The sequence below is a fragment of the Phacochoerus africanus genome, chromosome 3 (genome assembly GCF_016906955.1).
Source record: "Phacochoerus africanus isolate WHEZ1 chromosome 3, ROS_Pafr_v1, whole genome shotgun sequence".
In the NCBI taxonomy this organism is placed as follows: domain Eukaryota; kingdom Metazoa; phylum Chordata; class Mammalia; order Artiodactyla; family Suidae; genus Phacochoerus; species Phacochoerus africanus.
The window spans coordinates 41,155,453-41,170,732 of NC_062546.1; the positions used below are offsets into that span (position 1 = coordinate 41,155,453).

Here is a 15,280-nt window from a genome sequence, read left to right on the forward strand (position 1 = left end):
GGTACTGAGGGGAAAGCAATGAAGAATTAAAGCTCCTCACCCCATGGAGCTTTTGTCCCAATGGGGGAGATAGGCAGTGAGTAAGATAAAGGAGCAAAATGGATGGTTAGGTGGTAGTAAGGATATATGAAACATTGAGGCAAAGAGGGTGCTGGTAGTGAAATTCAGGTGAGTAGCCAGCGTCACCCTTTCTGAAAGGGTGTCTTTGGAGTACAGATGTGGCAGAAGTGAGCAAGTGAGCCCCTTGGATGTGGGATGGAAGAGCTTTCTAGGCAATGAGAATAGCACATGTAATGGCCTTGGGGCAGGAATGTGCTGTGTGGCTGAGGAACAGTGAGGAGGCTAGCGTAGAGGGAGAGGAACGAGCAAAGGAAAGGGAAGGGAGGATTTCGGCTCAGAGAACGAACGCAGCCCTGCAGCTCACATGTGGGCATTGTTGGATTTTACTCCGTATCTATTTTAGACTGCATTCATCCCCTTCAGAGTCTTTTTTTTTTTTTTATGACTACATCTGCAGCATGTGGATGTTCCTGAGCCAGCGATTAAATCTGAGCTGCACCTGTGACCTAGGCTGTGGCTGTGGCAACATCAGATCCTTGAACCCACTGTGCTGGGCTGAGAGTTGAATTTGCACCTCTGCAGCAACCTAGGCAGCTGCAGTCAGGTTCTTAACCCACTGTGGCACAGCGGGAACTCCTCAAATTCTTATCTTAAAGCCCTAAACCGCATTGTGATTATTTCTGGAGACAGGGTCTTTAAAGAGGTGATTTAAGGTTAAATGAAGTCATAAGGATGGGGCCCTAATCAACAGGGTGTCTTTATAAGAAGAAATACCAGGGATTTGCACACACAGAAAAAGGCCATGCGATGACACTGGGAGAAGACAGCCATCTGTGAGCCAAGGAGAGGGGCCGCAGAAGAAACCAGCCTTACTGATGCCTTGATCTTGGACTCCCAGCCTCCGGAAAACAATTTTCTGTGGGGAAACAATTTTCTAATGGGAGCCCTTGCAGACTGGTATGCTACCCTAACCCTCAGTTATCTTTGAGGAGATAACTTCCTGCAAAATAGTGAAACTGACCTTGAGGAAACGTCACTGTGGTAACTGACAGCAATACTCATTTCGTATCAATCCAAAAGGAGCTAACTTGTCTTGTAGGTGCTCTATTTTACTTAAAACATGTGAGCCTACAAATTAGTTGTCTGAAACAGACAGCAACTCAGTCCGGCTAGTCTTTTTTCACACTGTTTAAAAGCAGCTCTCACAATTCCATTATATGTATTCTTTTTTTAAAAAAATAAAACAGAAGAGATGGCCTTTGGCTGATATGAGTGAAGAAGATGCTGTACCTTCTCCTTTTATTCCTTTTTCCCCACAAACTGTGCTCCCTCTGTTATCTCTTACTATCTTCCTTCTAACAAAACTGGCTTCTTAACATCACAAAAAAAAAATGATGATGGAAAAATATTTGGCTTCTTTTGGAGGTTTATTATTCTGAACCCTGAAAAGGAAAAATTCAAGTGTTCATCCTTTCTTTCTCATGTGCATTTTATTGCAGAATACCAAAACGTTGATGAAAGTTCTTCATAGAATAATTCTAGCTATTAATGTATTGACGGTGACAAAATTAAGAAACCACCCCTTGGTAACTCTTGAAAAAATTGGGTCTAGGCAATAATTATCAGTGACTGCTAAAATCATTACCAAGCAAAGGGCATGCTGCTGCCATGCGTAGAAGCCAACAGTATTGCCATAGTATGGCACCAGCTTTTGAGAAAAGAAAAGCTTATTGTGAGATCAACCAGGAAGGAGACAGGAAACATGGCTCAAATTTCCCTCCCCATCTGGGGTTCGATCCAACTTTAATTAGGTAGAGGAGGAGGACTGGTGTGCAGAAGCACTGGTAGGGCAAGTTTTGACTGAAGGGCTTAGGAGCTTGGCCATTTATGATAAGATGTGGTAGAGGGGCTTCAGCACCAGATTCTTCCTGAACAGTGGACCTTTCACTTCTGAAAGGGCTCTGGAGTTCAGGTTCCAGTCTTGATCCTTTAGAGGGGAGTTGGGGGGAACAAGTTTGGTTCCAGGTTATTTGAAGTCAGAATCTCCTTTGTCTGCTTGACTGCTCCATGACTTGCAGTTTTATTCTGTTGTGTTTCTGAAAAACGACTCAGTATCTTGTTAGAAACGGGGTAGGGCCGGCTTGGGACTGGTTCTGTAGTTACAAAACCATTAGGCAGAAGTTGATTAGGGAGCTTTATAATGAAAGGATTGGGCTGCCACCATCTGAACCCAGTGGACCAATAGTAGTTACCCCACTGATGTTAGGGCCATCTGTGCACACGCTGTAGGAAGAACACAGCCCCAACTGGTAGAAGGTTATTGCCAAAAATGATCTTTTAAAGAAGGTAGCTGCAGCTTTATTCTAGTGAGAGAAGGCAAGGATTGCCAGATTTTTCAAGAGTAGTAGGAATCAAGATGCCTATATGCAACTTCCCCATTTAAAAATATTTGCTATTAAGTTTTTGAAAGTTGGAAACACTGTGTGGCCCAAACCAAGGAAACTTGTTAGCTCTCCTTTATACAGGCCCAGAGCTGCCCTCCAGTTCTACTTACCTCCAGTGCCTTGGCCTCTGGAGCATCATCCCCATCTCCTTGACCCACATCCATCTTCTCCCTCTCTCCACTGCCGGTGGCATTTTTGGTTGGGTATCTGTAATATTATGATTTATCATAAGAAATGCATACTTATTCTTCCTCATGGTTCCTGACTCACAGCTCCCCAAACCCTTGGAATTTCTCAAGTGATAAAAGCAATTGGAGCATCTTTTGTTATGATATTTGTTCTCAGGCCCTCAGTTCCTGAGATCGCTTCAGAGCCATAAAGGTGAAATGGGCATCTTGTTATTCGAGGCAAGCTCCTTTCAACCCCACTCGAGTTTATTTTAATGAAGTGATTTTTGGAAAACTCCAAAGTAAACCAAGTTTGGGGTGAAGTTACCAGGGTTACAAACCATGTGATTAGAGGTTGGAAATTTCAGCCCTACCCCCTAGCCTGTGGGGAAGAGAGAAGGATTGGGGATTGAGGTCAGTTACCAATGACCAATAATTTAGTCAATTACACCTATGTAATGAAGCCTCCATAAAAAATCCCTGAACTACAAAGCTCAGAGGACTTCTGAGATGGTGACTATGGAGATCTGGGGAGAGAGGTGCCCTCAGAGAAGGCCTGGATGTGTAGGCCACCTTCCTGGCCTAGGCATCTCTTCTATCTGGCTGTTCCTGAATTATATCCTTCTACAATAAATCATAATCTAGTAGGTAAACTATTTTTTCCTGAATTTTGTGAGCTACTCTAGCAAATTAATCAAACCTGAGGAGGGGATAGTAGGGGCCAATTTATAGCCATGGACCAGAGTGCAGGTGACAATTTAAACTTGTAGCTGGAGTGGTGGGGATGCAGTTTGTAGGTCTGAGCTCTTAGCCTGTGACATCTGACTATCTCTTGGTAGAGAGCATCAGGATTGAGTTAAATTGTAGGATACCCCATCATTACCTGCAGACTTGAGTTAATTGCTTGGTGGAGTTGGAAATCACGCTTTGGGGTGTTGTACCCTCTTAATATATGGTCACATGCTCTTGTTAATGGTTTTCTGATTATTTCATATAACTGTACTTGTCACTTGTCTTCTCAACGACATGACGTGTTCTTAGAAGGTCATCTACCAGGATGCTTCCATTTTGGTTTTCTCTGTAGCACCTAAGCATGTTGAGCTGATTGGTTTTGAGTCTTACAAGATTAGTGATACAGCAGGCTGGTGTATACAAAGCCCTTAGTAGTTAGTAAGTATTCAGCAATTGTTAATTATTGTGTCAGTGACAGCAAGACCTAAAAATGTCTGTTTTCTTCAGCCTTACCTTTTTCTTTCATTTTTTAAAGTTTTATTGAAGTATAGTTGATTTACAATGTTGTCATGATGTCTGCTGTATAGCAGAGTGACTCAACAGTACATGTACACACATCCATTCTTTTTCAGATTCTTTTCCTTATATAGACCATCATGGAGCACTGGGCAGAGTTTCTTGCTCTATGCAGCAGGTCCCCATTGGCCAGTCACTCCATATAACACAGCGTATGCCAATCCCAAACCCCCATCCATCCCCCACCCCACCCCACCATCTAACCCCACTGGCAACCACAAGCCTGCTGTCAAAGTCTGTGAATCTCTTTCTGTTCTGAAAACAAGTTCATTTGCATCTTCCTTTCAGACTTGCACACAAGCAACATCACATATTTGTCATCCACTGTCTGACCAATTTCACTCAGTAAGACAATCTCTAGGTCCATTCACGTTGCTGCAAATGGCATTATTTCATTCTTTTTCATGGCTGAATAATATTCCATTGCACACATGCACCACATCTTCTTTATCCATTCTTCTGTCGATGGACACCCAGGCCCATGCCGTGGCCTCTTCAGTCTTACCTTTTAGCACACAACTAATTTTTCATTAAAATATCTCTCTATTTTTACATGCTGTCAAATATTTCAAGTAAAATTTCCCAATTCTGGGAAATCAAATAATCTGTAATAGAGATTGTGCTGCATGATGTTTTGTGCTTTGCTATGTGTTTGTTTAAGAAGAATCTAACATTTATTGACACATGTTATCCACACAGTCCTTATCAACAAGATGAGAAATGCTATTATACCTATTTTAAAGATGGGGAACTGAGAAATTAAGTAACTAGCAGAGGTTACACAGCTAGTAAGTGCAGAGGCTTAGATGGAATCATTAGTGGTTGAGATAACTCCAGCTACTGTAACAAGCAAATCCCAGAATATATGTGTATAGATGTTCAAACACCATAGGAAGCCTGTTTTCCACTCATGTAATATACAAATTGAGGTTTCTGATTGGCAGAAGGCTCTCCTCCAAATTATGATTCAGGGTCCCAGGCGCCTTACATCACATAGACCTCAAGGTCGTCAGAGAAGGAGCATGGAGAATGGCTTATAAGGTTTTCTGCCAGACCTTGTAGTAGCACAAATCGCTCAGTCCATCAGTCTGTTTTCAGTCACATAGCCACACCCAGCTGCAAAGAAGACTGGGAAATATAGTCTAGCATTGTGTCCAGGAAGAAAAAATAGCCTGGAATTCAAGGTGCCCTGATTCTGTAAGCCATCCACACAGCCATTATAATAAATTACCTTTGTAGATTACCCTTAGAATTGGACATAATACGTTGTATGCTACAGGTACTTTTTTAGTCACTGTTTTTTAAAAGAACAGAAAAACAAACTAGCAAAATTATAAAGCCAATGAATAAAATATTTCTAAGTTTTTTGAGTTGTATCTGCCTAGATTTTATCTTCCTGACCCCACCAAAGAAGGATAATAACTTGTTTAAGAGACTCTTCCCTTGACGTGGCAGATCTCAAGCAACTCTCCTGCAAGTGGAAAGATGGATTAAAATACAACCACTAAATAAAGGCTTTGAGACTTTTAAAATTAAATTGTGTGCCTCTACTTTTCCTGGAAACCACAAAAAAGCAGTCACTAAGGTGGTCTTAAAAGATTTAAAGACATGAGTATGAATGATAGGAAGTCTCAGCTACTATTTAGATTGTGATTAGGACATCAAGCAATTATATAATTTCTATATCATTTTTTTTCTTACTTTAACTTCCTCATGTTGAAGTCTTCAGGCTAAATATGTTATTATCCAGTGCATTTGGTTTTATTAAAACATACAGCCCTACGTTTACTGGCTTTGAGTAGGCAGTTTAATTTACAAGTTGATAGTTCTAGGAGTGTGAACCTCGAGGATCTGTCTGGCCCCTCTGAGAGTTACAACTACAAGGCCATTGGAGTCCATTGGTGCGGAGCCACTAACATTTGAGAAATCTAAAGCTCCATCTCCATTCTAACAACACAACCACTTGGAAGGTGAGAAAATGGAGTCAGTCTATACTTTCAAAAAATCAATTTAAAAATAATCTTTCTTATAGGAGTTCCCATTGTGGCGCAGTGGAAACAAATCTGACTAGTATCCATGAGGATGCGGGTTCGATCCCTGGCCTTGCTCACTGGGTTGAGGATCCGGCATTGCCATGAGCTGTGATGTAGGTCGCAGACATGGCTCAGATCTGGCATTGCTGTAGCCATGGTATAGGCCAGCAGCTGTAGCTCTGATTCAACCCTAGCCTGGAAACTTCCATATGCCACGGGTGCAGCCCTAAAAACAAACAAAACAAAAATCCAAAAACCACTTGAGATTCTTTGTACATAAACATAACCCTGAATTGTGCATGTATTTTAGTGACCTCTCCACTCAGCGAGTATTGCCAGAGTGTGCCTTCCATGTCAGATAGTGGGACAGGTGCAGGGAAGACAGAGGTGTGTGTGAGACAAGCTCCTGCTCCAGTTCAATTAGAGCCTCAAAAATACAAAACAAACCAAAACCTGGACAGTTACATCACAAGACATGAAATGCTCAGCTTGGTGCTGTAGAAAGTAGAGGGAAAGTTTCTAGATTGAGTGGAGGATCTAGTCAAGGAACTCTTCCCAGGAGAAAGAACCAGAAAAGAATGTTAGAGATGTGGAAACAGAGAGAGGTGTATGAATGGGGTTTAGAGAGGTGTATGAGCAAGGAATATGGAAATGCCCACAATGCATCAGGCTGCTGCTCTGGCATCTATCATTTTCATGTGCTATTGCTCATTAGTTCCAATTAAAGTACATTGCTACTTAAATGGTTTTAAAGACACCTTGTTAAGTTCTTATGCTTGTAAGACACCCTAGAGTCCGCACAGTCCTTAGACAGTATGAAAGGCTTCATTGTGCTTTAAAAAAAAAAAAAAAATGTTTTTTCTGTCTTTTTAGGGCTGCCCCTGCAGCACATGGAAGTTCCCAAGTTAGGGGTTGAGTCAGAGCTGTAGCTGCTACCCTACGCCATAGCCACAGCAACACCAGATCCGATCCACATCTGCAACCTACACAGCAGCTCATGGCAACACTGGATCTTTAACCCACTGAGCGAGGCCAGAGATCAAACCTGCAACCTCATGGATACCAGTCATGTTCATTACTACTGAACCAGAATGGGAACTCCTTCATTGCACTTTTAAATCCTGACATACAAGTTCTTTATATATATTATTCATTTTAAACAAAAAAAATCCATGAATTTTACCCTTGGGTTGTCTATATATTCACAGTAATAAAAGTTTTAAAAAAGGCTTTCATGACCAAAGACTTGCAAAAGGAAAGAATCATTAAAGAATGTTCAGAACATATTTTTATACAAAAAATATGGAAAAGTAAAATGCCAAATTATCTAGTTTTCCTTCATATAATCAATAAGAAAGTATGCTGTTCATTTTTCTAAATTCAGGTGCTCAAAAATTTATACTCTCTTAGACTCCAGACATGATTTATTGCTTATAATTGTCATGCCCTTCTCTCTCTTCCTCTTTCTCTTCCTCTGTCCTCTCTCTGTCTCTCCATCTCTTTCTCTCTTTTCTTCTTGTGGTTTTCTTCTTACATTTACCCAAATTATCAAAAAACACTTATGAAATATGAAAAGCAAATGCATTATGTAAAATAACCATATATTTTATCAAAATGAATTGAACCATTTATTCAACAAATATTTATGGATAGTGGTGATTAAAAAGAGAGCTCATGTTCTGAATTTGAACTTCAGTGAGTTACTTAACTTTTCTTTACAGAAAGTAGTCTGTATTTAGGCTCAAGGAACTCAAACCCACTTCTCAAAAAGAACTCTTAGAGAAAAACATTCGTATAAAATATTCTCCCGAAGAGCTCTCACTGTGTAAGATTTGATGCTCCACTGAAATCTCCACAGAAAGTTGCAAATACATCTTGGCTCAAACTTTTTCAGGCCAAGGTTACTGATTTCCTGATGAGTCAGAAGATCATGCTGATGGCTGAAACTGGTAAAGTGTTGATATGCATTTGGATGGTTAACCATTCTATTCCCCTCACCACCAAGATCATGCCAGTGTGTTTTGTAATTGCAAAATCCCCCTTGACTAGATGATGATTTAGAGAAGAGGTAATCATGAGAAGTAATCTTAACATCTTGTTTGTCCAATAGAGCATTTCTGTCTTATGTAAAAAGCTCAATGTACACAGAGCTCAATGTATTTTTGAAATATCTTGCCCATGTACCGTTAATAAATACCTCAAGACTGTTGTCATCTTTTCCAGTTCTTTCTTCTTTTCCTTCCTCCCTCTCCTTGATATTCTGTGGTGTGGCTCAGTTTATTTAGATATTTTTCTGTTGTAAACTTGGTGGGGTAGGAGTGTTAGAGGTAAATTTGGATTGCCCATCTGTGTTTTTATAAATCTCAGGAGGTTACTATCAAGTCCTCTGATCTGCGGGACAGCAGTTTCTTCGTTTCAGTGCTGTGTCTTTTTCATGCCCAGCAGAAAACCAGTTGTTTTAAGACTAACATTCTCCTGGTCAAGTTGCAGGGTGTCTGCTTGAATGTGTGGTGACTCTTTGATCTTTTAACAATTAATTTATTCTCTGTTGCCTCTCTGGTGCCTGGACCACTAGGCCTGCCAGAAAGTCTTGTTGGATTCTCCCTGTATATTTGGGAAACATGCAGATGGAGTTTTCTGTGAAATTCTCTTTTTTTCTTTTCTTTTGGGCCACACCCATGGCATGTGGAAGTTCCCGGGCCAGGTATTGAACCCGAGCCACAGCAGAGGCAATGCCAGATTCTTAACCTACTGAGCCACTGGGAACTCTGGGATTATCTTTCAGGGACAGATAAGTAACTTGAATGTAAATGTTCCACCTGTTTGTGAACAGAACCTCATGATGTTGATGTCTGTGCTTTTGAGTCGGTAGCTTGGATTCATTCCTACCTAACCCCTTCTCTTAATGTCATCTTATAGAAAATATTCCTGGGAGTTCCCGTCGTGGCGCAGTGGTTAACGAATCCAACTAGGAACCATGAGGTTGCGGGTTCGATCCCTGCCCTTGCTCAGTGGGTTAACGATCCGGTGTTGCCATGAGCTGTAGTGTAGGTTGCAGACGTGGCTCGGATCCCACGTTGCTGTGGCTCTTGCGTAGGCTGGCAGCTACAGCTCCGATTCGACCCCTAGCCTGGGAACCTCCATATGCCACAGGAGCAGCCCAAGAAATAGCAAAAAAAAAAAAAAAAAAAAGACAAAATATTCCTGGACTAGGAAGGAAATTGTCATTTCTGCTTCCTTTTAAAAAAAATGTGCTAATATATACATAACATAAAATTTACCGTTTTGATTCTTTTCAGTGTACTTTTGAATGCATTTACATTATTATGCAACCATCACCACCATCCATCTCCAGAACTGTCACCTTCTCAGACTGAAACTATGTGCCTCTTAAGCAATGACTCCCAATTTCTGGCTCCCCAGCCCCTAGCAACTACCATTCTGCTTTCTGTTTCTATGAATTTGATTTCTAGGTACCTCATACAAATGGAATCATACAGTATTTGTCTTTCAATGTCTGGTTTATTTCACTGAGCCCTAGTGTCTTAAAAGTTGATCCATGTTGTACCATGTGTCCGAATGTCATTTCTTTTTAAAGCTGAATAATATTCCATTGTATATTTAGACCACATTTTATTTATTATCTGTTGATGGACATTTGGGTTGCTTCCACTTTGGGGCTATTGTGAATAATGCTGCTATGGGCATCGTGTGCCAATATCTTCTTGAGTCCCTGCTTTTACTTATTTGGAATATATACCCTGAAGTGGAATTGTTGGATCATATAATAATTCTATGTTTTGGATTTCCCATGGTGGCTCAGCAGAAAAGAACCTGACTAGCATCCATGAGGACACAGGCTCAATCCCTGGCCTCGCTCAGTGGGTTAAGGATCTGGCATTACCATGAGCTGTGGTGTAGGTCACAGATGCGGCTCCAATCCCAGGTTGCCATGGCTGTGGCATAGGCTGGTGGTTACAGCTCCAATTGGACCCCTAGCTTGGGAACCTCAATATGCCCAGGGTGCAGCTATAAAAAGATAATAATAATAATTCTATGTTTAAATTTTTGAGGAACCACCATGTTGTTTTCTTTATTCTTGATCCCTGTCATAGCTGTGTGACTATGTTCATGGCTGAAGAGGATGAGATTAGGGTTGAAATAGACTAGGACCCCTACTGTCTCAGGGATCTTCTTTGTTTAGAAGAGCCTTTTTTTTTTTTTTTTAAATTGATGAATGATGCCCAAGGAAAAAATTCTTTGACCTCATGTTAATGAATTCCTGAAAGAGTAAGAGGGCCCCATCAACACAGAGCTCCGGAAACTGTGGATTTGAGCTTTCTGTGGCTGATGTGACAAGAGCTGCTGGGTAGCAGAATCAAACAGCATGCCCTCTTCAAACTTCTCCCTCTTGGTTAATGAAACATCACCAGAAGCAGAAGATCCACAAGTTTGTCTTCCCGTGGGCCTCTCTGGTATAATATATCCATGTGGTGAGCCCCAGGTATGGCCCTCAGATGCAATATTGAGGTCTGATTCGGGGACACAGTTCCCAGAGGCATACGTGAGCCTGGTGAGCAAACTCATTGATACTCATCTCCCAGGAGAGGCCGCGGGGACCACCTCGCCCAGATCTCCATCCCAGAGTTGACAGACCTCCCTCTTGTAGGTTACAGATTGCTTCCTACATTGAGTGCAGAAAAACTAAGTACCCAGAGGACATGTTCTACTCTGCAGAACTCTCCAAATTGTTGATTTATGGCAGCTACTCTAATAGGACTTGTGCAGTGAACCTCAAGAATAGCATCTACCCTCAAACTGGAACCAGTTAGCTTACCTGTTGTTCCACCTAAAACATACGCTTGCTTCCTTTATGGTTGCATGAGAGGATATCAGACTTACTCTAGGCTTGGCCACCTTGACAGCTGCATCCAATGACTTCTCTCTGTAGGACTTGAACTCTGCTTGATAGGTTTAGTCCTCAGGAAAAGCTTGTGCAGGGAAGCAGAATCCGAGAGGATTACCTGAAGGAGATATGGTCCCTCTGTTCTTCTTAGCAACTCCAACATTTATCTCCCCCTGGATTAAGCCAGATCATCAGAAAGGAATTCCTGGCTAACGTCGTCCTGACCCCGTGTGGAAGAGCTTTTACTGCCAGCCTCCTCTGAGTAAAGCGGTCACGCCCAGTCCTACAAAACTCCACTGTCCTCACTTACCCACTGCACGCACTGCCTACTGTGTAAGAAGCCCTGCAGGAGGACTGGCTCCCTGGACTCTGCCCCAGGAACGGTTTTCTCCTTTGAGCAGTTGCTTTGTGTGATCCCATTACACCACGTGGCCCACTGTCTGGTCGTGGCCACCAGGAAGCTCTGCCTGTCTTTAACTTACTTTGTTAAGTTCTTTTTTTTTTTTACCTCATTGCCTCACTTGAGGTTGTTGAAAGATATGATTTTTGTCAGCTATTTAAATCTCATAAGGAATAAATTGTAGGGAATAAACATGAATCAGGTATCCTCAGCTGCTTTGAATGTTTAGAGGACAAAATGTAAATACATTGGTAGTTGTCAGCTAACTGGAATAGGCTCAATATGGTTGGCCTGCAACCATTTTTGTTTGGAGTGTGACTAAACTGTAAGCTCCGTGCTGTCCAGGGCCTGGGCCATCCCGGCCTCAGTGTCTCTCGCTGTTAGTGCCATACTTGCTCCATCCGCAGCAGTCACTCTGCTCATACTCCCTGAGATTTGGACAAACAGTATCTGTCTGCACCTGAGTTACCAGCAACACAGCCTGGAGATGCTCAGAAGCACAAAGAAGCCGTGATGCTCTGGGGTTTCCTTCGCCTTCGTCGCCTGTGGGGGGACAGAGCTGGCACCTCTAACGTTCTTCCATCTCCCCCTCTGCAGACTCACATTTCCAGACTTCCCCCCGGGGCGGTGGCCGGACAGTCCGTGGCGATCGAAGGAGGGGTCTGCCGCCTGGAGAGCCCCGTGAACTGAACCTTCAGGCCGAGCACAGAACGTCCGAGAGGCGTTTCGGAACCTGAGGTTTTTAACCGAAGCTGGACATTTTCCTCATTTTATAATTCCTGTCGCAGCCTCGTGCGTCGCTCACAACACTAGTGCTGCTGTAGTTAGCGCTTGGTGACATGCGGGCCTTCGGCAGATGAGCGGGACTGTGTGTGTGTGTGTGTTTGTGTGTGTGTGTGTGTGCTTGCTTCTCCTTCGATGAAATAGAAGCCCCTCTTTATTGTGTACCTTAAGACCAGGAATGATTAAATCATCTTCCCCAAAACGTGTGCTTTCACTGTTTACAAGTAAAACCTAAAGGGCAAGAAACTTCGTTGATTTCACAAAGAGCTACCAACTGTCCTTGATGTAACTGTGTGTGTCTGAACTACAGAGTAAGTCTACTTGTGGAAATGATTTGCCGGTGGCAGTGGTCCCTTTAATAACAGTACTAGTAACAAAGTGTGTTTCTTTGTTAGCCAGTTTAAGTGGATCCCGTGGTAACTTAAACTGTTGTTCTCATCCCTCATATGGGGCATTTTTCTTTAACAAAGAATGGTTTCAGTGAAACAATCTAGCAGAGAATTAAGGTCAGAACCTTTTTAAATAATAGTCTTACTGATAAAGTTTGTACTTCTTTCCTCAAGCTTTTCTAAGCTTAAATACGGCATAGCTTCCAGCTGTGTAAACTGTATTATGAAAGAGTATGTAAAGAGAACCTACAGTAAAGCGCAGTCCTTAATTTGTGTATAATGGAATGTTATTTACAATGTAACACTGTAAATAAGAAAGCAAAATTTATGGGAAAATTCAATATTATCTTTGTTTCTTGTTTAAATATATTTTTAAGATAAAGGCACAAAAATAAAAGAAGCATATTACTGGGTATACTGTGTGACCCCTCTTATCAGACTAATAAATTATCTTTTGAATCCTAGATTGGAGAGCTGTTATTTATTTATTCTTTTTACCGCATATGGAAGTTCCCAGGCTGGGTTCCGAGTCTGAGCTGCAGCTGAGACCTACACCACAGCCACAGCAATGCTGGGATCTAGGCTGCATCCACAACCTATGCCGCAACTTGGGGCAATGCTGGATCCTTAACCTGCTGAGCAAGGCCAGGGATCAAACCCTCATCCTCATGGACACTATTTCGGGTTCTTAACCCTCTGAGCTGGGATGGGAACTCCTGTTTTTTGTTTTGTTTGTAAAAAGTTACTTCTTTCAGAAATCATACCGTTATCTGTCTTGCTGTGGTTCTGATTGTTCAGAATCCATTTGCATCTCTGTGTCATTAGGCTGGACACCAGCATGACGGAAGATGAGCTTAGCACATCAGTGAATGGTCAGTAGACAAATCCCTAAAGTTTCCATTGTAATGTGATAAAAAAAATTAACAAAGGAAAGGAATAAGACCACTTTGCTTGGAGACATGGTGGTGGCAGAGGAAAACTCAATGGTTTCGGTTGATAAATTGCTTCTCAATGTTATATTTAGTGATTCTGGAGCCACATAAGAAAACCAAGACGTTTCTTTTGATTTTACATGTAAGAAGTAGCTATCAGGAAGGCACTAAAGATAGACTTGCCTGGGGGAGGAAGTTTCCTGCACCCTCTAATCACGGCTCTGGGCGGTGACTGATAAAGCCTCAGATGAAATTATACATTTGACATCGATGTATGGCCAAATTATAAAGGAAAGACAACCCAAATGGAGTGGGTGTGAATATGAATGATTTGGGAGTTGCTGACTTATATTCCTCATACAGGCAATTACATTTGTCTCGCTGTGTTCTCATAGACAGGTTGGTGCCGTGGTATCTGTTTCTCATTCTTAATAAGGCTGAGACCTCAGTAAGAAATGGGCTGAGGCTGGTGGGGAGCCTTTGGCTTCAAAAGCTTTCAAAGACCTGTTACCTTTGGGCAGGGTTTTTTGCTTTTGTTTTTTGTTTTTTTCAGGAACTGGATTGGATCACATAAAACTATCAGGACACTTTGGACTCTGAAAATCCTCTGACCTATTTCAGAACCAGGAATGCCATTTCTTTCATCTCCTTTTGATTTTATTCCATTCATATTTAAAAGTTTGAGCTTGTTAAACACCTCTTTTATGAAGAGTTTAAAGACTAGCCAGTACAAAAGAGCATAACCCCTCCAGAAAACAGGTTTAAGACTTTATTCTCCAATTTCTACCTTTCTTTTTTTAAATTTAGAGAATATTGGAGTTCCCGTCGTGGCACAGTGGTTAACGAATCCGACTAGGAACCATGAGGTTGCGGGTTCGGTCCCTGCCCTTGCTCAGTGGGTTAACGATCCGGCGTTGCCGTGAGCTGTGGTGTAGGTTGCAGACGCGGCTCGGATCCCACGTTGCTGTGGCTCTGGCATAGGCCAGTGGCTGCAGCTCCGATTCAACCCCTAGCCTGGGAACCTCCATATGCTGCGGGAGCGGCCCAAGAAATAGCAACAACAACAACAACAACAACAACAACAAATAAATTTAGAGAATATTGTGAAACCTGGAGGGAAATAAAAAGTGATACTTAGAATCATGGAGGCAAAAAAAAGTCATGTGTAGTATAATCGCCTTAATTAGAAGATCAGATGTTTAAGAAGAGATACTGGAACCAGGAGAGATGGATGGATATAGAAACAACTTTGTTTCATACAAAAGTAGACAAGATAGAAACAGATGTAACCTTCCCTAGTCTGCCTTCTCTCACCCAGCCTCTGAAACCATGTTTGAAGGTGCCCACTTTTAATGCGATGATTCTAACTGTAGGCCTGGATTCTATTTCTTTTCAAGGCCTGAGCTTCGGATGTTGGGTCCTCTTGGGTATAGTTAAGCCTGGCCTGGATTCCTCAAGGCCATCACTGTGATCCTGCTCTGAGTCTGGAAACAGCAGTGTCTTCCCCACCTGAGGAGGCAGAGGATGTGTGCTTCACCCTAAGGAACCGGGGTCCCTGTGCTGACTGACTGGCCTGGCAACCTCGTCTGAGCTCTGCCATCTCGCATTGCCTTCGGTGTGTCTGCCTCTGCTGGGTGCTTCCTCATCTTCACACTGCCCCTTCTACACATGACCTTGAACTCAGATACCAGTGTCTGTAGAACTGTATACAGTGTACCTATAAGCATGTGCTCATTGCTGGTCTGGGGTGCTTGTCTGTCAGCAAAATGGATGGAGTTTTAGTTTATGGATGTGGGGACATCTCTTCTGGTGTTCACAAGCCTTTTGGACCAAATTTCTCATCTCCCATATATGAGAG

At 42.2% G+C, this 15,280-nt stretch overlaps 1 protein-coding gene across 5 annotated transcripts in view; it reads left to right on the top strand.

The window, feature by feature from the left end:
• Positions 1-12,954, top strand: part of TASP1 (taspase 1) — a 252,935-nt gene extending 239,981 nt beyond the window's left edge. For all 5 annotated transcript variants that reach the window (XM_047771668.1, XM_047771667.1, XM_047771669.1 and 2 more), the window contains one exon: positions 11,916-12,954. In XM_047771668.1, the coding sequence (XP_047627624.1) occupies positions 11,916-12,008 (93 nt within the window). In that variant the 3' untranslated portion in view covers positions 12,009-12,954. The remainder of the gene's footprint in view (positions 1-11,915) is intronic.
• Positions 12,955-15,280: the final 2,326 nt, after the last annotated feature.